This window comes from Mauremys mutica, chromosome 8 (assembly GCF_020497125.1).
Source record: "Mauremys mutica isolate MM-2020 ecotype Southern chromosome 8, ASM2049712v1, whole genome shotgun sequence".
Taxonomy (NCBI): domain Eukaryota; kingdom Metazoa; phylum Chordata; order Testudines; family Geoemydidae; genus Mauremys; species Mauremys mutica.
Genome location: NC_059079.1, coordinates 59,805,609 through 59,825,746, shown reverse-complemented (window position 1 = coordinate 59,825,746; position 20,138 = coordinate 59,805,609). Strand labels below are relative to the sequence as shown.

The following is a 20,138-nucleotide window of genomic DNA, read 5'->3' as shown; positions in this document are numbered from 1 at the left end:
TGACAGCATGGCATTGCAAGGTGATGATGCTGGCTTGCGAGATGGAGATTTTGTAAACTGATGGCCCCAATGCAACAGTAACAGTCACAACAGTGGAGCAAGGTGAATTTGCCCTTGGGGATGATCATGTTATTATTTATTTCCATTTAGAATAATGCAAAAGTTCCCATGCACAGGCTCTGAGCTCCCAGCCCATAACTTACAAACACCAGCTATGCAGGTCAGGAAAGTCTTCTGTTCTATCAGGGAACAAGACCATCATCAACTAGTAACTAAATAAGTGGCAACACAAGATATTGTAAGAGTCATTTCCTTCAATCTGTCAGGTATTATTTTAAGGTATTTCCACCATCAAAACCAACGCCAGCCTATCTAGCAGAACTAGAACATAAAGGGGTTTGGGATATGGAGCGTTTGACTCCTAAGCTGGTCAGAAACCACCTCAGGTCTGCAGTGCCCAGAAGTTGTTCCCCTCCAATAGCTGTTTGACAGCCTGTGTAAAAGGAATGGTGGTTCCCATCTTTGCAAGCTGAGATGGGGCCAGCCCCAATTACCTGAGGGACAGCCTTGCCCTCCATGACTGTCATCTGTCACGACAGTTGCATCACACTGGAACAGCAGAGCTCAAGAGCGACTCACCTGTGTGCAGGAGCAGGGGCTTTCACAATGATGGCCCCACAAATATGGGGCTCATTCCTGGGAAAGATCAGGACGGCTGGATGGCTGAGAGTCTTGTCACCTTCAGAGCAAAAGGCAAGGCCCAGCATTTTGAGACAGCCTTCCCTCAACCTTCCCATCAACAGGAGACATCCTTCCCATCAACAGGAGACAAGAGAGCTCATCACCTCACAGGATGGAGCAGAATTTTCAAAAGAACTCAGCTCCTCTCTGGGCCTCAAAGTAAGTGGTTAGATCTTCAAAAGAGCTCATCCCGTTGGATGCTGGGAGCTTCTGAAAATCCACCCGCCAATGGCACAGCGGGAGCTGCCAACTGCTGGGCGCTTTGGACAAGCTCACTCTTATTACGGCCTAGACGAGAGCTGAGCTCATGAAAACCTGGCTCTGTGCTCTGTGAACAGGCCCTGAATTCACACAGAGAGAGAAGAAATTAAAAAATGGGGAATAACAGAAGACAGGCTCTCCAGTTCAAGCTGGAAGCGCCGCGGAGGATTAGCAGATGTCTCATTCCAGCCTCCTTGCTGGTTGGTTTGGGAATTAGCTCTTTCAGCGGTGCACCGTCACTAGTGGTGTGTCAGTACTCTCTTGGTCTCCGTCGTCCTCACAGTCGGACCCATGTCACTCCCAGATCACGGCGTCTGCTTCTGGACACTGCCCTCCGGCTGTGCCTGCTCTGCTGGCTCTCCCCCACTTCTGGAGGACCGGCAGCTTCTGGCTCTATCACTCGCCTCAATGGCTCACTGCGGTCCTCAGTCTAGCCCCTTCCTTCAAGGGCAAACTGCAGTCTGGCTTAGCCACTCTCATCACTGGCAAATGCGGGGAAAGGGGGAGGGCCCAAGCCTGCCCGCTACTCTGGACCCCAACTCAGGGACCCTCTAGCAGCAGCCACCTACTGCCCTCATCCAACTCTCCCTTACTACCTACTTCCCTGGGCCACTTCCCCATAGCCCCAGCACCTTCTCTGCCCCGTTATGTCAGGGCCCTAGTCTGGCAGTCGTCAGCCTAGAGCTCTCCCAGCCTCTGCTGACCCAGCCCAACACTGCTCTATTTTAGGTGCTTCTCTAAGACAGGGGTGGGCAAACTATGGCCCGGGAGCTGCATCCGGCCCTTCAGACATTTTAATCTGGCCCTTGAGCTCCCGCTAGGGACCAGGGTCCAGGGCTTTCCATGCTCCGGCGCTCCAGCTGGGGAGCGGGGTCAGGGGCTTGTCCCACTCCGCGCGTGCTGTGGCTCCACACGGCTCCTGAAAACAGTGGCATGTCCACCCTCTGGCTCCTACACATAGGGGCAACCAGGAGGCTCCACACGCTGCCCCGGCCCCAAGCATTGCCTTTGCAGCTCCAATTGGCTGGTAACCGCTGCCTGGACGCGCCTCCGTGTAGGAGCCGGAGGGGGGGACATGCTGCTGCTTCCGGGAGCTGCTTGAGATACCACCACCTGGAGCCTGTATCTTTGACCCCCTGCCCCAGACCTGATCCCCCTCCCACCCTCCAAATCCCTCGGTCCCAGCCCAGAGCACCCTCCTGCAACCCCAACCCCTCATCCCCAGCCCTCACCCAGAGCCCACACCCCCAGCTGGAGCCACATGCCCTGTGCACCCCAACCTCCTGTCCCAGCCTCCTCCTGCACCCTGAACTCCTCATTTCTGGCCCCACCTACACCCCCAACTGGAGCCCTCATCCCCTCCCACACCCCAACCCCCAATTTCATGAGCTTTCATGGCCCATCATACATTTTCCATACCCAGATGTGGCCCTCGGGTCAAAAAGTTTCCCCACCCCTACTCTAAGAGCCAGTTCTTCTCCCTTTGCCCTCCAGGGAGAGACTGCCTTCCTCACTGCCCTACAGCCTTCTTATAAGGCCCAGCCTGGCCCTGATAGGCTGCTTTCAAGCCTCCACTTGACTGGCTCCCGATAAGCCCTTCCATGATTGGCTGGGGCTCTGCGCAGCCTCTCTGGCTTGCTTTAACCCTTTCCATGTCAGAGTGGGGCAGCTGCCCCACTAAAAGCCCATACTCTTGGGGCTGGGGGGAGGGTCTGACATGGATCGGGGGGCTTGGTTTGCCTCAGAAGGAGACAAGTCTTGCGTTGCTCGACGGTGATGGTTTTAGAAGCTGCCCTGATTATCTGGCTGCTGTCCCAGCCCCCTAAGCTAAAACACTGCTTCCTCCTGATACGCTCAGTGCACTGGGGGTCCATAGCAGAGGGACATGGGGAGAGGGCAGGTGATTAATGGAATCTGTTATGGACGGTGCCTCTTTGTACAGGCTGGAGGGGCATGGAGAAGGCAACATGAGCAGTGGCTAGAGTCTCCCAGTCTGGAGAAGGTGGCATCCTTCTCCTTTCTTTCACTTGACCCAAGAAACTCTTCGGCCCCTCTCCAGCCTGTGTTTATCTCACTCTGCAGCAAAGGCCCGTGCAAACCCCTATGGCTTAGAGGTGAAATCCTTTCCACAGGACACCACATTTCCGCTCAACAATCCCTAGGTGGAGCTGAGCCCTAACTGCGCCCCATAGGCTCTTCCTGGTACCCTTGTGCCTCTGATCCTGGAGCATCCGGGACAACAACCACAAACTAAACAACGACCACGAGGAGCAATCAGGAGATCTGCGGCCTAGGAGCTGCCCAGTGGGGAAACAGCCAGGAGGGTGGGTGGGAAATGGGAATAGTAATGAGGCTCTGACTTCACACACGAAGTGCTGAGGCTGCCATGCGCCATCCCCAGCTCCAACAGCGGCAGCAGCCTCTGCCACCGGCACGAACACTTGGTATTAAATTTATAACAGAAACCAATTAAAAGATAACAAGAGAACACAAGAGAACATATGCTCTGGATCGCAAGAATTTAAGTGTTTAAAAAAACCCACGACCTCCGGCTATCACAGGGGAAGTGTCAGTATTGTTTCGAAAGGCCCACAGACTATTTCAAAACGTGTCTCTCCAGCCATTAGCCACTAGCTGTCATCGGCCAGGTGAGTGGTACAAATGGGGAGGGTGGGATGCATGCAATGACCCAGGAATGCTCCATCTCTCGGTGGTTTGGGACAAGATCTCAAATGAATATTTTGCTGCATGTGAAGTATGTTTTCTCGCTCCCTGCAAACATCAGCAGGTGGCTTGCAGGCCTATGGATCTTTAGAATGATTCCACACCTTTCTTTTCCAGACTAGGCCAGAACTATTTTGCAGCAGGCTTCACAAGGAATACTGGCAGGTCTCTTACTACTTAGCAGTCACTGCAAATGTACCGCATATGTACATAGATCCAATCAGCTCTTTGCAAACAGCCTCTCAGTTCTCATGTATTTTGCAATGAACTCTCTGGGCAAATAAAAAGGGACATGAGACAAACCAAAGCAGAGTCAGGTAAGTCTGCAGTAGTGTAAAAACTTTCAACCAGGTTATTCATAGCTCTGTGGGAAGGGTGTGAGGACTCCTAATCTACCTACCATCACCCTGCATTGGCAAGAAGTGCAATCTGGGTCCTTGCATGCCCGGCCCAAAAGAACCAGGGACTCTAGTGTAATTGCTCAAACATTTGCACACACACTCAGCAGGTTCTTCAGTAGGAGAGCTGGGTCTTTGGCCCCCTCTAGTGCTTGATCCACATAAGAGGTTAATAGATCAGCTATAACTTCTAGCTAGAAGACTTAAGCCCAGCTCCTCAAAAGTATCTAGGTGCCTAATTCCCATTGATTTCAATGCGAGCTGAAAAACAGCTGAGACATGTTTATCTTGAAATGCAAATCAGCAATGCAAAGTTCTAACTGCTGCAGGTTAACTGCGTGTTTTGCATTTTGCCACGAGTCCGCGGGATCCAGACGGAGAGAGAAACATTTCCCTGGCCAGTGTAACCCACTGGTGAGTGTTACTGGTCTCCATCTGTATCGATCCACAAAGGACACAAGTTGGTTACAGGCCCTGCTAGGGAGACTTGGTTCTGTAGCTCACGCTATAGCAGCTCACATATTTTGCTCTGAAAGTCTCCAGGTCGGTCCCTGGTGTGCTGGCCAAGACAACGGCTGTCACACAGCACTGCCAGGAGTGGCTATGCAGCCACGTGTTCAGGATTTAGTAAAGCTGGTGATATTCAAATCCCCGGGCATCTCTCCTGACCATTTGGTTTGCCAGAGCTGGATGGACTGACATGGCAGTGGCCCTCTCTGTGAAACTCCAGCGCACCCAGCAGGAGAAGGGGAATAGGTGGGTAGTTCTTGAACTTCCAGGGCTTCTCCTGGCATCTACTGAGGTGTCCCTTTTTTCTCCCACATGGACAGTATGGATTTTCCCTGCTTTACTATAGCCTAGATTATTCTTTCATGTAACTGGCAGAGGACGTGGGAGGTGCTTCCGATGAAAGAGGGACCCATTAAAAACCCACCTGGCTGGCATGAGAAAGGGAACTTTGATCTGCCGGCCTGTCTCACTGTCATTTGCTTTGAACAGAGAGGCTGACAGATCCTTCCCACTTCAAAGGAAAGCGCATTGATGTCACTTAGCCGGAATGCCCACTCCACAGGAAGCACTCGGCACAGGACAGTCATTTTCTCGGACATAAAAAGGTAGGATTCACGTGTCATTTCTCTGCCTTCCAGCTGGCAACCACCCGACACTGGAAAATGACGCTGTCAAGGTTCCTTCCCCACTCTGAACTTTAGGGTACAAATGTGGGGACCTGCATGGACACTTCTAAGCTCAATTTACTAGCTTAGATCTGGTAAAGCTGCCACCAGCCAGAATTTCAGTGTCTGGCACACTTTCTGTCCCCCCAAAACCTTACTCTCCCTGGGCTGCCTTGAGGGACTTCACCAATTCCCTGGGGAACACAGATCCAACCCCTTGGATCTTAAAACAAGGAGAAATTAACCATCCCCCCTCCTTTCCCCCACCAATTCCTGGTGAGTCTAGATCCAATCCCCCTTGGATCTTAAAACAAGGAAAAATCAATCAGGTTCTTAAAAAAAGAAAGCTTTTAATTAAAGAAAGAAAAGGTAAAAATTATCTCTGTAAAATCAGGATGGAAAATGCTTTACAGGGTACTTAGATTCAGATAGCCCAGAGGAAACCCCCTCTAGCCTCAGGTTCAAAGTTACAGCAAACAGAGGTAAAAATCCTTCCAGCAAAAAGAAACATTTACTGGTTGAGAAAACAAACATAAGACTAACACGCCTTTCCTGGCTAGTTACTTACAAATTTGAAACATGAGAGACTGATTCAGAAAGATTTGGAGAGCCTGGATTGATGTCTGGTCCCTCTCAGTCCCGAGAACGAACAACCCCCAAAACAAAGAGCACAAAACAAAGACTTCCCTCCACCAAGAGTTGAAAGTATCTTGTCCCCTCATTGGTCCTCTGGTCAGGTGTCAGCCAGGTTTACTGAGCTTCTTAACCCTTTACAGGTAAATGAGACATTAACCCTTAACTATCTGTTTATGACAGACGCTGTGGCCAAACTGTGCGCTGGGCCACACCAGCACCAAGCCTGAGTAAGGCTCCTGAAGTCAATGGAGAGCAGAACATGGCCCTACGAGACATAAGGATTAAACCGATCCCTCCATCTTAAAATGGAGGAGATGCTCCTGCATTCTTCAGCTTCAGCCGGCGAGGACGTCACAGCAAGAGATGTTGCAGTGCTGTGACATTGAGCTGCCAGGGGTTGATATTACATGGCAGCGTCCCAGGGGCACTGAGGACGAGGTCAGCAGGAGGTCAGATCCACAGCTCCACTGATGTCAGTGGGGTCATGCCCATTTACACTAGCCCCTGGGGTTTAGCATGGAATCATGCATCATCGACAACTCAGGATTCAGGAGTTCCTATAGGACAACCACTTAGGGTGGTAGGGGGATCTTTAAATCACCAATAGCAGTTAGGTGAAGGATGTTCATTGTTCAGGGCTTTGTTTTTGCTGTAGCTGGAGATCATATGAAAGCAGTTCTAGTTACAGTAGAACACCTATTTTACAAACTAACCTGGGATTGAGGAGTTCATAAAACTAAAAAGATCATAATAATGAGGATCTCAAAAGGACGGGAGGTCCAGTGCCTAAGTTGCAGGATGGTGCACTGTATTGCTATCTTCATGTCCTTCACACCACTGCAAAATGGCTTCCAATGCACTGAAGGCACTGGAATGTGAAGAGATGGAGACTTGTTCTTCATCTTGTGTGATTTGTTTTTCCCCGGCCAAGAAAAAATGATTTGTATAATTGGTCGTTCGTTAAGATTGATGCTCATGAAATTGAGGTTCTACTGTGTTGCTGTTATTACTTGTCCCTAGGGATTATGTACTTAATTTCTCTCTCGGACCTCTACAGTACTGCTGATCTGGGCAGGAAGCAGCATGAGAGAAGGAAGAGGAAGTAGGAAGAGTTACTCAGGACTGAGTTGTTCAAAGTCAGCATTTGCTCTAGGCACAAAGCCGAGGGCTAAGTCTGATCAGGAACCTTTGGACTCCATCTACACAGACTGCACATTCACCCCAGAGGCCACTTCCCTGGAACTTCAGCCCACAGTGTGATGTGTGCAACTGGCAGTCATTACAAGGGGGGTCAGAGAAGAACCAGTGCCTACGTTAATAAGTCAGTTTGTCTCCATCTTCTACGCTCACCAGAATTTACTGTTTAAACATTTTGCCAAGAAATAGGACAGTGCTAACCTCACTCAGAAACCCCTGCAAACAAAACAAGCCTGTTAAACCAAAAAGAAGAAAGGGCATTTAGTTTCCCCATTGTGCTGGAAATGGACCACTTTGGGACAGCAATGCAGGAGCAGGGGGAAAGCAGCAGCCACAGAGAATGGTTTGTCTCTTGCAATTTTTCAATCAATATCTGGACATTCACCAAATAAAAGCTAAGAGGAGAAAGTGATAAGTGTTGGAACAGGAGAGAAGCTGAAAGGAGATACTGTACAGGAAGGAAGGAGAAGACTACGAGACCTGCAGAAAGGAAGAGACCACGGTGAAACAGCCCAGACTGGAGGGGAAAAAGGGAGGAAATAGAAAAAAGAAAAGTCGCTGTGCTCAGAGAGATCCTGCCACTGAACCACAGTGGACTTAATACTAAAGAGGGTGGTGTGACATTCCCTTCTGGTGTTATCTGGACTGGTGATCTGCTAGGCCTCTCCAATCCTTGACTCTGGGAGCCAGCCTTACCCTGCTCTCCTGTGAGAACCCCCACTCCTGGGCTGTTCACGCACAGCCTCTGGCATGTAAGCTGTTCCCAGCTACTTGCAAGCGAATGACACTAGCCAATATCTCTGGTCCCAGACACAACCCTGGGAACCTCCATCTTGCAGTTATGGGTGCTGGACGCTGCAAGCTTATATAAGTTCATCAGTTTAACAAAGAAATTGATATGTACCAGGCTTGTTCTCCCAAGGGGAGTCTCTGACACACTGCAAACCAAATGCACTGCTTCAGGTAGAATAAACAGATTTATTAACTATAAAGGTAGATTTAAGTGATTATAAGTCAAAGCATAACAAGTCAGATTTGGTCAAATGAAATAAAAGCAAAATGCATTCTAAGCTGATCTTAACACTTCCAAGGTCCTTACAAATTTAGATGCTTCTCACCACAGGCTGGCTTTTCAGCCAAGCTCTCCCCTTTGATCAGCGTTTCAGTCGCTTGGTGGTCGTGTCTGTAGATGTAGGTGGAAGAGAGAGAGCCACCATGGCAAACGTCTCTCCCTTTTATCATGTCCTTTCTTTCCTCTTGGCTTTCCCCTCCCCCTCACTTCAGAGTCAGGTGAGCATTACCTCATCGCAGTCCCAAATTGACCAAAGGAAGGAGGTGACTCCCTCGAGGGTCTAACAGATACTTTCGTTGCTGCCTAAGCCAGTGTCCATTGTTCCTGTGAGGCTGGGCTGGGTTTTGTCCAATCCATGCCCTGACGAGGTATGAATTGCCTCTCTGTTCTTGGAGAGTTTTTGCATGGGCTTGCTTTAAATCACGAGGATATATTTTCAGGCTCATAACTAAATACCTGAAATTATAACCTATAACCTTACTGTAACAATTACTATAACATCACTATAACAACCATGTTCAGTGCATCATGAGCCTTCCGAAGACACCCCACATGACAAACTTTGCATTGGATACCACACAATCATTTTATAAAGATGAACATGGGGGTGTAGGGTGTCCCCTGAGATACAGGATGTCACAGGTGGCTTTGGGAAAACCCCTGTTTCAACAGCCGTATGAATCCAAGTGATCCATGCAGAGTCAGAAAAAGGTGAATTTCCCAAATCAGACCCATGCATAGAAGCTGAGTTTCCATCATGCCAGGACGGAGCAAGTCCCATTATTTATTTTAGAGCCAGGAGTTTGAATCTCCAAACTTAGAGATAAGAACACTCTATTAGATTGTCTAGCTCACCTCTTGCAAGTGCACTGTTGCTCCTTGCAGTACAGGTCAGGCAGATTCCTGCTGGCTGTAAATGGCACTCCCATAACCTGTAACATTCACCTGAATGGGACATAAGAATGGCCATACTGGGTCAGACCAACGGTCCATCTAGCCTGGTATCCTGTCTTCTGACAGTGGACAGTGCCAGGTGCTTCAGAGGGAATGAACAGAACAGCAATCATCAAGTGATCCATCCCATGTTGTCCACTCCCAGCTTCTGGCAAAGAGAGGGTAGTGATACCATCGCTGCCCATACTGGCTAATAGCCATTGATGGACCTATCCTCCATGAACGTATCTAGTTCTTTTTTCAACCTTGTTATAGCTGTGGCCTTCAAAACATCTCCTGACAAAGAGTCCCACAGGTTGACTGTGCATTGTGTGAAGTAGTACTTCCTTTTGTTTGTTTTAAACCTGCTGCCTATTAATTTCATTGGATGACTCCTAGATCTTGTGTTAGGTGGAGGAGTAAATAACATTCCTATACACCTTCTCCACACCAGTCAACATTTCACAGACTTCTGTCATACCCTCCCCGCCCCCTCCCCCCCACCAGTCATCTCTTTTCCACGCTGAAAAGTCTTTTTTCATCTCTACTCATAAGGAAGCTATGGCCTTCTCTGTACCTTTTCCAGTTCCAATATATCTTTTTTTTGAGATGGGGCACCCAGACCTGCACGCAGTATTCAAGATGTGGGCGTACCAGGGATTTATATAGAGGCAATATGATATTTTCTGTCTTGTTATTTATTCCTTTCCTAATGGTTCCTAACATTCCGTTCATTTTTTGACTGCCGCTGTACATTGAGCAGATGTTTTCAGAGAACTATCCACAATGACTCCAAGATCTCTCTCTTGGCTGGTAAGAGCTAATTTAGACACCATCATTTTGTACATATAATTGGAATTATGTTTTCCATTGTCCATTACTTTGCGTTTAACAACACTGAATTTTGTCTGCCATTTTGTAGCCCCGTCACCCAGCTTTGAGAGATCCCTTTGTAACTCTTCGTGGTCTTTGAACTTAACTATTTTGAGTAGTTTTGTATCATCTGCAAATTTTGCCACCTCACTATTTACCCCTTTTTCAAGATCATTTATGAACCTGTTGAACAGCACTGGTCCCAGTACAGACCCCTGAGGGACACCACTATTTACCTCTCTCCATTCTGAAAACTGGCCATTTATTCCTACCCTTTGTTTCCTGTCTTTTCATCAGTTATTGATCCATGAGAGACCTTCCCTCTTATCCCATGACTGCTGACTTTGCTTAAGAGCCTTTGGTGATGGACCTTGTCAAAGGCTTTCTGAAAGTCTAAGTTCACTATATCCACTGGATCCCCCTTGCCCATGTGTTTGTTGACCCCCTCCAAGAATTCTAACAGATTGGTGAGGTGTGAGTTCCCTTTATAAAAACCATATTGACTCTTCCCCAACATATCATATTCATCGGTGTGTCCGATAATTCTGTTCTTTACTACAGTTTCAACCAGTTTCAATGTTTACTTCATCCCACCCACAGCAGCACTTGCTGGAGAAGAAGTCAGACTAGCTAGTATGCTAGAGAAATACTAAAGGGAAGACCCAGCTCTGGCAGGATACCCCACCAGGTGCAGAGGACTTTAGCAATGTATCTAAGATCACTGCCAAGCTTCAGGAGCCAGGGCTGGGCACTGCTAGCAGTGATGGACAAATTTCTGGTACTGAAATTAGTCTGATTGGCCTGTAATCCCTGGGATCGCCTCTGGAGCCTTTTTTAAGAACTGGTTTCACATTAGCTATCCTCCAGCCATCTGGTACAAAGCTGATTTAAATGACAGGTTACATACCACAGTTTTTAGTTCTGCAATTTCATATTTGAGCTCCTTCAGGACTCTTGTGAGAATACCATCTGGTTCTGGTGACTTACTACTGTTTAATTATCAATTTGTCCAAAACATCCTCTAATGCCACCTCAATCTGGGACAGTTCCTCAGATTTGTCACCTTAAAGGAATGGCTCAGGTTTGGGAATCTCCCTCAGCAAAAAATTGATTTAGTTTCTCCGCAGTGGCCTTATCATCCTTGAGTGCTCCTTTAGCACCTCAATCGTCCAGTGGCCCCAGCTGATTGTCTGGTAGGCTTCCTGCTTCTGATGTACTTGACATTTTTTTTTGCTGTTAGTTTGAGAATCTTTGGCTAGTTGCTCTTCAAATTCTTTTTTGGCTAATTATACACTTGTTTCTAACTGCTTCTTTTACTTCATTGTTTAGCCACGGTGGCACATTTTTGGTTCTCTTACTAGGTTTTTTTCCTACTGCACCTTTGAAAACATCAAGGCAAATCAAAGAAATCACTTGTATTTTGACCTTAACTACCAGCAGCCACAGCAATCAGTAGAAAACATCAACATGGACGTGTTTTCCGAAAAGTAAGATTTGATCCACAGAGTACCAAGTGATCAGTACTGTATGAGGAGTGACTGCTAAAAGTAAATGCCATGCAGAACTGGAATAAAGCTACCAGAGCTCTGGGGGTGTGTGGAGAATCTTGCACAATGTCACAGCTGGTTTTGCTCCCACCGTATTACACTGTTCACTGTGTGAAACAGAATGTCTGATGGAGGCAGTTAATGAGAGCAAAAGAAAAACAGACACGTAGGTGCCCAATTCCCATTGACTTTCAGTGGTGGGTGGGTGGGTGAGTTTCTTTTGCACCACTGGAAATCTTGCCCCCACATGGCATGCATACACATGTGCAGGGAGACCCTGTACTTACACACAGCACAGTGGCATGTGCAGTTACCCTTTCCGCCTCCGTGGTGTGTGCCTGGAATTTCCTGTTCGCACAGATTCACATTTTATTTCATAGGTTGAAAGCACCTGCCTTTCAAAATTTAACCTAGATTCTCTGTCTCCACATCAAGCTTCTCTGACCAAGATGACTAGCTTCATCCAGGAAGAACTAGTCCGCTACACATGCCTCCCTCAACTGTTTGAGTCCTGATGACTCCTACACAGAGACCAATTCACAATTGGGTATAGAAATAAAAGAAAGCTAAGGTTCTGGGGTGGGGGTGGGGGGACACTGGAGAGGAGGAAACTCCAGACTCAAGACCCAGGTAGAAGAGTGCCGATGTGGAAGAGACAAAGATTAAGGATGTATATGAGCTAAGAGTAGAATCAGGCAGGAAGGCTTGGTGGCATGAATGCATTAGCCTTTCATCTCTCTGGCGCTTGGCTTTTTAATCGCCCCTAATGACCTCATCCAATCCCTACTGAAGCCAGCAGGAGTCTTTCCACTGACTTCAGTGGCTGTGGGATCAGGGCTAAACAACAAACAAAATGAGTTGGCGTCTTAGCTTGAGCAGTTTGTCCATATCGTAACACCAGCACATGACGGGCTGTAGGAGTCTATGTTGCGGGGATAGAGAGCAGCCGGTATAAAGATGGGAACACACTCCTTCGGTGCAGGCACACCTGGCCTGGAAAAGGGCTCCCTTACCTTGACTCCACACAGCTGGGATCTGCCGATATGCTCTCTGGAAGGATGTGTGTGTTCTTGATCACTGGCTAGGCCTCTTACCTTTGCTTATGTCTTCGTACTCCAGCCAGAGCTGCCGCTGAACCTGCTTATTGGGATACCAGATGGAGCAGGATTCCTCAAAGCCATAGACTGCCTCCTGGATGTAGTGGTTGCCAAACTGGTCTAGCAGGGCCACGAAATCACCTCGGGAGGTGGCTCCATCGAGAGAGTGGAGGGCGTTGCTGAAAGCTGCAGAGGAACGGACACAGCAAGCAATGAGAAGTAGAAGGCCTGGGTGAATATGAGAAGGGGTGGAGCCAGAGCTCCCAACAAACCCCACCCCAGAAGGGCCTTACTCCCTCTTACGGCCCTGCATGGCTGAGTACGGGCTGTGACAATTCAGCCTTTGGTTTTCAAGGAGAATAGGATCAAAACCTCACTCAACCCAAAGGCTATTCTACCACCGTCCTCCCCATCCCGGCTTGCAGCCCGGCGGTACTTACACTGGGAGATGGTCAGCTGGCTGAGACGGACGTGGTACATGATGGAACGCACCTTCCAGTGCTGCAGCAATGGGTATCCAGACACCTCGCTGAAATTCACCATCCCTGAGGGAGACAGAAGAGAGACAGACCCCCCCTTAGCGCTGGTGAGGCATTCTGCCCCACATGGGCAGTCTGCCCCACACCAGGAGTGTGGTTCAGGAAGGGGAGAGTGTGCGAGACCACCGCCAGCGCACACAGAGGGGAAATGGGGGTGCTGTGTCTTAGGGAGGGAGGCTGGGATGTCCAGAAGAGTTCCGCATGGGCCAAACTCTGCTTTCGCTGAAGTCAGTGGGGCTTTTACTACTGCCGTCAATGCGAGCAGAATTAGACCAACACTGAGGCCTTCTGAAAACCCCACTTAAATACTAAACCTCCTCATCCCAGGCTCTTAGCTCGCACTTCAGCCGCCAATCTCGAAGTGCTTTCCAAAGGCAGGCCAATCCATTCTCCTCACTTTACAGGTGGGAAAGCTGAGCCATAGGGAGGGGACAGGACTTGCCAAAGGCCACCTACAAGGCAGTAGCAGAGTCCCAATCCAGTGCTCTATCCTCTAGGCCACACTGCTTCCCTTAGCACAAGCCAAGCAATACATTTCCCTTATGAGCAGGTTACGCCATATTTGTATCCTCTCAGGTTGATTGCGCCTTCCTCTGAAACATCTGGTGCTAGCTGCTGTTGGAGGTGGGATACTGGGCTGAACGGATCACAGGTCTGATGCGGTGGGGCTGTTGCTATGATCTCTTGCATTTTAAAACGGAGCGGCTCACATCCCTGCATTCAGATCGGCGCCTGCTCTTTGAAAGCTCCGAGATGCTGTGACAAGTAGTGACAAATAAATGTGTGTAATGGTCTCAGCCTCCAGTACAGACTGCTTAGCTGACTGCAACAAAGGGACAGGACAGATTTTCTTCTGACGGCTTTGATACAGGCTAAAGTCCCCAGCTGCAAACAAACTCTCATTTTTCTTACAGGGTATAACAAGCAAGGCAGTGGCTGGGAGTTCAGATCCCAGGGTTTGGCCCAGAGTTTGGAAAGTGGTTTGGAATCCTTTTGGATGGAAGATACTTGATTAGTATTTATGTTATAGTAGGACCTAGTGCCCCCAACTGAGATCAGAGCCTCACTGACTTAGGTGTTCCATGGATATATTGTAAGAGACATTGCCTGCCCTGAGGAGTTCACAGGGACTTTGGTCTCTATTTTACAGATTTGGAGCGGAGGTAGAGGGAGACTGAATGAAGTGATAGCATCAGGAATTGAATCCAGCTCTCCCAACTCCCTATCTTAACCATAAGACACCATCCCTGTTTTCTAGTCACCTGTAAGCATTGTAACTGCAAGTCATTATCATTATTTCCTGTGAGGGGGTACTCACTTCCTGGGCTTCGCAAACCCGGCTCGACGCTAATGCCCTAGGTAGCGTCTGGCTTCTGCTGCCTGATCTGCTGTAAAGGGACAGTTCTGCCCAATTAAATCTTGCCTTGGGTGACAGAATGAGCTGGGACTGCACTGGAGGAAACAACTGGGTGGGGTAAGAGTCTAATTATGCTAAAAGATGGTTTGAGGGTCAGCGACTCTCCAGCAATTAAAAATACAACTTTAAAGGAATGTGGTTGGGTTTGTTTCCTCGCTCCATCCCCGGCTCGGCTTCTGAAGATAACAAGGCCTTTTGTGGGTTTTTCCTGGAAGGCCGGTCCCAAAGGCATATCCTGGTGTGTTCATTACTCTGCTAATTAGACTTTTTTAATGAGCCAACTCCGAATGCAGCACGCTGGGCATTGCCGAATGCGCTGCCTTTAATGCACCTTGCGGCGTGATTGCCGCCGTGTTCCATGCCAGGAGGAATGGACATGGACAATAAGAAAGCCAGTGACACCCCTTAGGCTGGCAAGTACCGGGTGTGGGGAACAAGAGGAGTGAGGCACTGGCTGGGGGGGAGGGGTACCCTTCTCTCGACTTGCTGAAGTGCTGAACCCCAGAGGCTACTAGGAAAGGCAATGGCATTTGGGGGTGCTCAGCACCTCTGAAAATCAAGCCTCTCGCCTCTGCTAGATTAATTTCTCCACACAGAGGATAAATATCATCTGGACATTACCCACCTGTCTCTCCTCTACATTACCCTGTGACCCCTCCACATCCAAACAGGTGCATAGCAGGCAGGGAAAGCTCACGGCAACCCTTTTACATGAGGGGTGAGTTTATAAAATGTTCAGTTCCTATGTATTATTAATGGAGGTGGCTGCACTTCTCAATTGAGAAGGTGAGCTGTAAAACACAGGAAAGGAAAACAGCCGGGCTTTTTAACTCCCGGCTCGGCTGGCAACAGCGAAACTCACTCAGAGCGTCCTGGCTGTGTTTCATAATGTCCAGTGCTAGGAACAGGGCAGCAGCGATGGAATCAATTCAGCAGGAAACACGGCCGCAGGATGATCAGCACCACAGCCAGAGACAGCAGGGAATAACAGGATCACGGAGGCTAAGGAAGGGAGTGCCATTTACACCATAAAAATAATAATTTCCTGGGGGCAACAAGTATCAGAGAGGTAATTTCCTGGGGGCAACAGAGTCAACTACCGTGGCTAGCCTTAAAAAAAAAAGAAAGAAAGAAAAAGGAGCTGGAGAATGTTAGAACCAACAGTAACATCTGCAATTACGCATGTCCTCCAATGAGGGTCACTGACTCTAGCTGCCCAGGGTGAGTATCTGAGTGGACCAAGAAGGAACTTTTTTCCCTAATGGTGAAGATCTCCAGCTTTCAGATGGTGCTACCAAGCATAGCCCCTGCTGCTGGGATGCAGACTCTTTGGTACCGCCAAGAGATTCCATTTTCGAGCCGTATGCTCGGGAACACTCATCCGCCAGTGAAACAATTCCATTCCTGCTACCTGCCTCTACAGTCTCATTTAACAGGCGCCAGTAAACAAATGTCAAAACATGAACAAAGCCTTCATATAAACTCTCACCCATTTCAATCAAGTTAAAAGATATTCTGCCTGCCAACCAGCTCTTTCTGATCTGCGGCTGGGCTGGGCTTCTCAAAAGAAACGCAGGCACCCAAACCCAAATGAGGCAGCTAACTTCCTTAGGTGCCCTGGAAAACTCCAGCCATAGCTCTTACCTCCCAGAGGTACAGTGAGATTCCTAACTCTGGATCTCAATCCACCAACTCCTTCCAAATTCCTTGGAGTGCTCCTGGTGGGACTCATGCATGTTCCTTCAGAACGTGGACAACATGTTTAATGGTGCCCCATCCAAAACTGGAGAAGAGCTAATTACCAGGGTGAGTGGTGACAGGGAAAAAATGCACAATTACCTCTGGATTTGAGGTGCTGCTGCCGGGATATGTTTGGTGGCCTCCGGCTAGCACCTAATGGATGTCTGCACCCACTCAAATAAATATATTAAAACCATATGACCACGCAACATAAAGCAGGGTTGACTCATAAGACAGCACAAACTGGGATAACGTGGGGTATAGAAGGTCATAACTGAGGGAAGGCAGCAGAGCTGGGGAGGGAGCCCAGAACTGGAAAAACAAAAGGTTCTTCTGGCCAAGGTTTAGGTGGTGTGGCAGGGCTGTCAATGCAGTTCAGGACTGGAATAGCAGGTAGTGCAGTGGGGCAGGAGCTGGGCCGGCTCCAGTGTTTTTGCCGCCCCAAGCGGCAAAAAAAAAAAAAGAAAAGCCGCGATCAGCGGCACTTCAGCGATAGCTCTACCGCTGCCACTTCATTCTTCGGCGGCAATTTGGTGGCAGGTCCTTCCCTCCGAGAGGGACCGAGTTGCCACCGAAGAGCTGGACGTGCCGCCCCTTTCCGTTGCCTGCCCCAAGCACCTGCTTGCTGCGCTGGTGCCTGGAGCTGGCCCTGGGCAGGAGTGAGAAAGCGCTCACCGGCTATGGATTTCTTATAAACGTCGTGCTTCCTGAACACCCTTTCTTGGCATGTTGCATTTTCAGGTAGTTTCGAAACAGTGATAGTCAACTTTAAATCTCCAGCAACATATGGGTCACATGACAGTAGGCAGCACTTCATCTGACCATCACTTCTGGTGACTAACGTCATAAATCCAGGGCTGCCAATTTTACACACAAGACTGGTCATTAGTTAAGCACCATGTGCCTGGCGCAAGAGATTCTGCTCCAAAAAGACAGGCCTCCACCCTGCCAACTAAAGAAGAATTGCCCTTAGCTATCAGGGCTTATTCTTTATAGGCTGAGGCCAGTAGTGGGCGATATAGTCACCCTACATTCCATGGCTCCAACCAGTGTAGGGGTCTGATGACAGATGGACCAGTCAATCCATTACACTACCCAAAAAGGATACACTATGTCCTACCATCCACTTGGGTAGCAACCTTGCTCCGTTTATTGCTTATGAAATATGAGATAATAGCACCGAGAGGGTGGTGAACAGGCAAACCAAGGAACAAACTAACCCATGTCAAGAGTTCTTCCAAGGCTCTAAATAGCTGTATTGTGCAAGGAGAGTAAAGCTGCATTTTCCAAGCGCTAATAAATGGCAAGGGAGACATTCCTGGGCCTTGAAATTCCTCTTACTTCAGTGCTCGCTGTTACTGATAACTTGAATGTGTGGCTCTCCTCTTAAAAGTGGTTATGCAAAACTGGCCCTTCTTACTCAGCACCTCTGTCCCCCCCGTGTGTATTCAGAATGATGCCGGGATCTGCTGACTTCAGTGAAAAATACAAGGTTTTACTGCTTTTTACCACTGTCAGCTGTGAAGAGCCAGCCCAGTTCTGGAGAATGAATTGGATTATTTTCCAGCTTGTGCCTCATCAACAGAATTGTTAACTAAGTTCCAATTACAAAACTGCTTGTGTAATGGCATGGCCTTGGTTACACGTGTGTAACCACCCCGGAGCCAGCAGGGCTGAAAAGGAAAGCACAGTTTGAGGTCAGTAGTGTAAGTGAGGGCAGCATTTGATCTGTGGGGTCTTTATTACTGTGTGAATATACAGGTCAGACAGAACGAGGCTTGACTCAGTGTTGGGGATCTACGGGACTCCCCTTGGGGAAGTGGACTAGAACTCAAAAGACCTGGATTCTAGTCCTGGTTTGGCCACCGAGCTCTTGGGCAGCCTGAGGAAAGTCACTTTACCAATTTGTGCCGTAGCTTCCCCAGTGTCTATTTACACTGTAAGCTCTTCGGGGCAATGTGTTTGTTGAGGGCCCTGATCCTGACTGGGACAGTAGGTGACACTTCAGTATGAACAATGGCTAACGAGTGCCTCCTAGCACTCAGGGAGCTATCCTGCCATGCCAGGCAGCTGGATGGGACCTTTGGCTAGTCAGCCAGTGATCATGTGGTGATCCCCCAGAAGGGAGCTGAGGGAAAGGGCATGTGCCAAGGGCGCCCACAGGTCAGTAGGAGCAACCAGGGTGTCTGAGGTCTCCCAGGCTTGGGCCTTGTCTGACTTTTGATGGGCCGGGGAGGCCTTTCTTTGCTGAAGTCAGGCAGTGAAAGGGTCCCTCCCTCTGCCCTGTTTTCCAGGCACTAAGAACTCTCTCCAGCCTTCTACAAATAGAGTCTGGGAGAAGAGGAGCCAAAGCGTGGCTGGAATCACTCACCAGTCAGAAAGCCTGGGTCGGGCGTGGGCTCAGAGATTTGCTCCTGGCACTGGTTCTCCAGTGGGACAGTGGCCACCACCAGGCCATCTGGAAGCTGCTGCTCCAAGCCCCGAGCGAAGTTGTTCTGCCTGCGAATTCCAGAGAGTTAACACTTATGTGTGTGTCCGTAATTAAAGTGGCCAGATCAGCAGCCCTGGAGAACGAGGTCTAGCAATACAGGCACAGGTTTTAAGGCCAGGGGGACTGTTTGTGCTCATCTAGCCTGCTCTCCCACACAGCACAGACCACAGCGTTTCAGTGATCCCCACATCAAACCTCGAACTTCTGGCACGGTTAGAGCTTCTCTTTTACCAAGACACACAATCTCGATTAAAGACCGGAAGTGACAGAAATCCACCACCTCCAGTAGTTAAAAACATGCACCTTATCCACCCTGAATTTATCTAGCTTCAGGTTCCAGCCACTGGCTCTCATTATGCCTTTGTCTGCTGCATTAAAGGGCTCTCTGCTATCAGAAAGAGAACAAGCGTTGCACGATCAGTGGAAACTCAATCTCCCCGCCACACACTGCATTGTCAATGCACCTTCACTTAACCTACTGTCCAGTCTCCTATGTCTGTTTAAACCCTAGCTTCATGCAAAACACTGGCTGGTGGGTTTGTGATCTTGGCCTCAAAGGTATTAGCTGTTAGGTGCCTAAAGACCTCCGAGGACCTGGGCCTTGGCCATTAAGAACTGGATTGTGGCCAACAACTCACTGCAACACAGAGGAGCCATCAGACAGGATGGACTTTCAACCGCACCCAACCCGGGCTGCATTTAAAGCAGCAACTGTAAACAGCAAAGATGAACAGCAAAGCAAACCCACGAGCCCTCAGTTAGCTCCTTTTCCTGTATCCCCCATTTCCTTGGGAAAACCCTTTCCTGTACAGAAACAAGAGGCTAGGGACCTGGGACTGTTACAGACTGTGTCTTCCTAGGGGCATGACAGGTTCCAGACAAGCACAGTGATAGCGCCTCCCTGATGAAAAGCGAGGACACGGTATTCACCTGAAGGTCCCTTTCAGCACTTGTCCAGCTGCAACCTCCCTGGAATGGTTGTTGTACCCGTAGAATATTTCCCCAAACAGAGTCTGATTCATGGGCAGCTCCCGGCTCTCCCCGCAGTCACCTCCCTTTGGACAGGACTCCGAGATCAGCTGGCACGACCGCCCATCCACTCCAAGTTTGTAATCCTCAATGCACCTGCCATGAGGGGAAACCCAGCACAAGCCATTACACCTGGGGACTAAGCCAAGACATCCAGTGGTGGAGGAGGGGAGGGACCTCAACGCAAGGAAAGAAGGCCCCTCTCCACAGCCAACTGGAACAACCCCAGTAGAGCATAGGAGCCATTGAGTTATAACCATGAGCAGTG

General features: G+C 49.0%; 1 protein-coding gene and 1 long non-coding RNA gene across 13 annotated transcripts in view; one reads left to right on the top strand and one right to left on the bottom strand.

The window, feature by feature from the left end:
• LOC123375684 overlaps nt 1-7,847 on the top strand; it is a 28,505-nt gene extending 20,658 nt beyond the window's left edge. For both annotated transcript variants that reach the window (XR_006581559.1, XR_006581558.1), the window contains 2 exons: nt 5,124-5,239; nt 6,116-7,847. This is a non-coding gene — a long non-coding RNA (uncharacterized LOC123375684). The remainder of the gene's footprint in view (nt 1-5,123; nt 5,240-6,115) is intronic.
• Nucleotides 1-20,138, bottom strand: part of ASTN1 (astrotactin 1) — a 239,963-nt gene that overhangs the window by 24,769 nt on the left and 195,056 nt on the right. For all 11 annotated transcript variants that reach the window (XM_045026814.1, XM_045026803.1, XM_045026804.1 and 8 more), the window contains 4 exons: nt 19,772-19,966; nt 18,722-18,849; nt 13,095-13,199; nt 12,652-12,840 (listed from right to left, as the gene is read on the bottom strand). In XM_045026814.1, the coding sequence (XP_044882749.1) occupies nt 12,652-12,840; nt 13,095-13,199; nt 18,722-18,849; nt 19,772-19,966 (617 nt within the window). The remainder of the gene's footprint in view (nt 1-12,651; nt 12,841-13,094; nt 13,200-18,721; nt 18,850-19,771; nt 19,967-20,138) is intronic.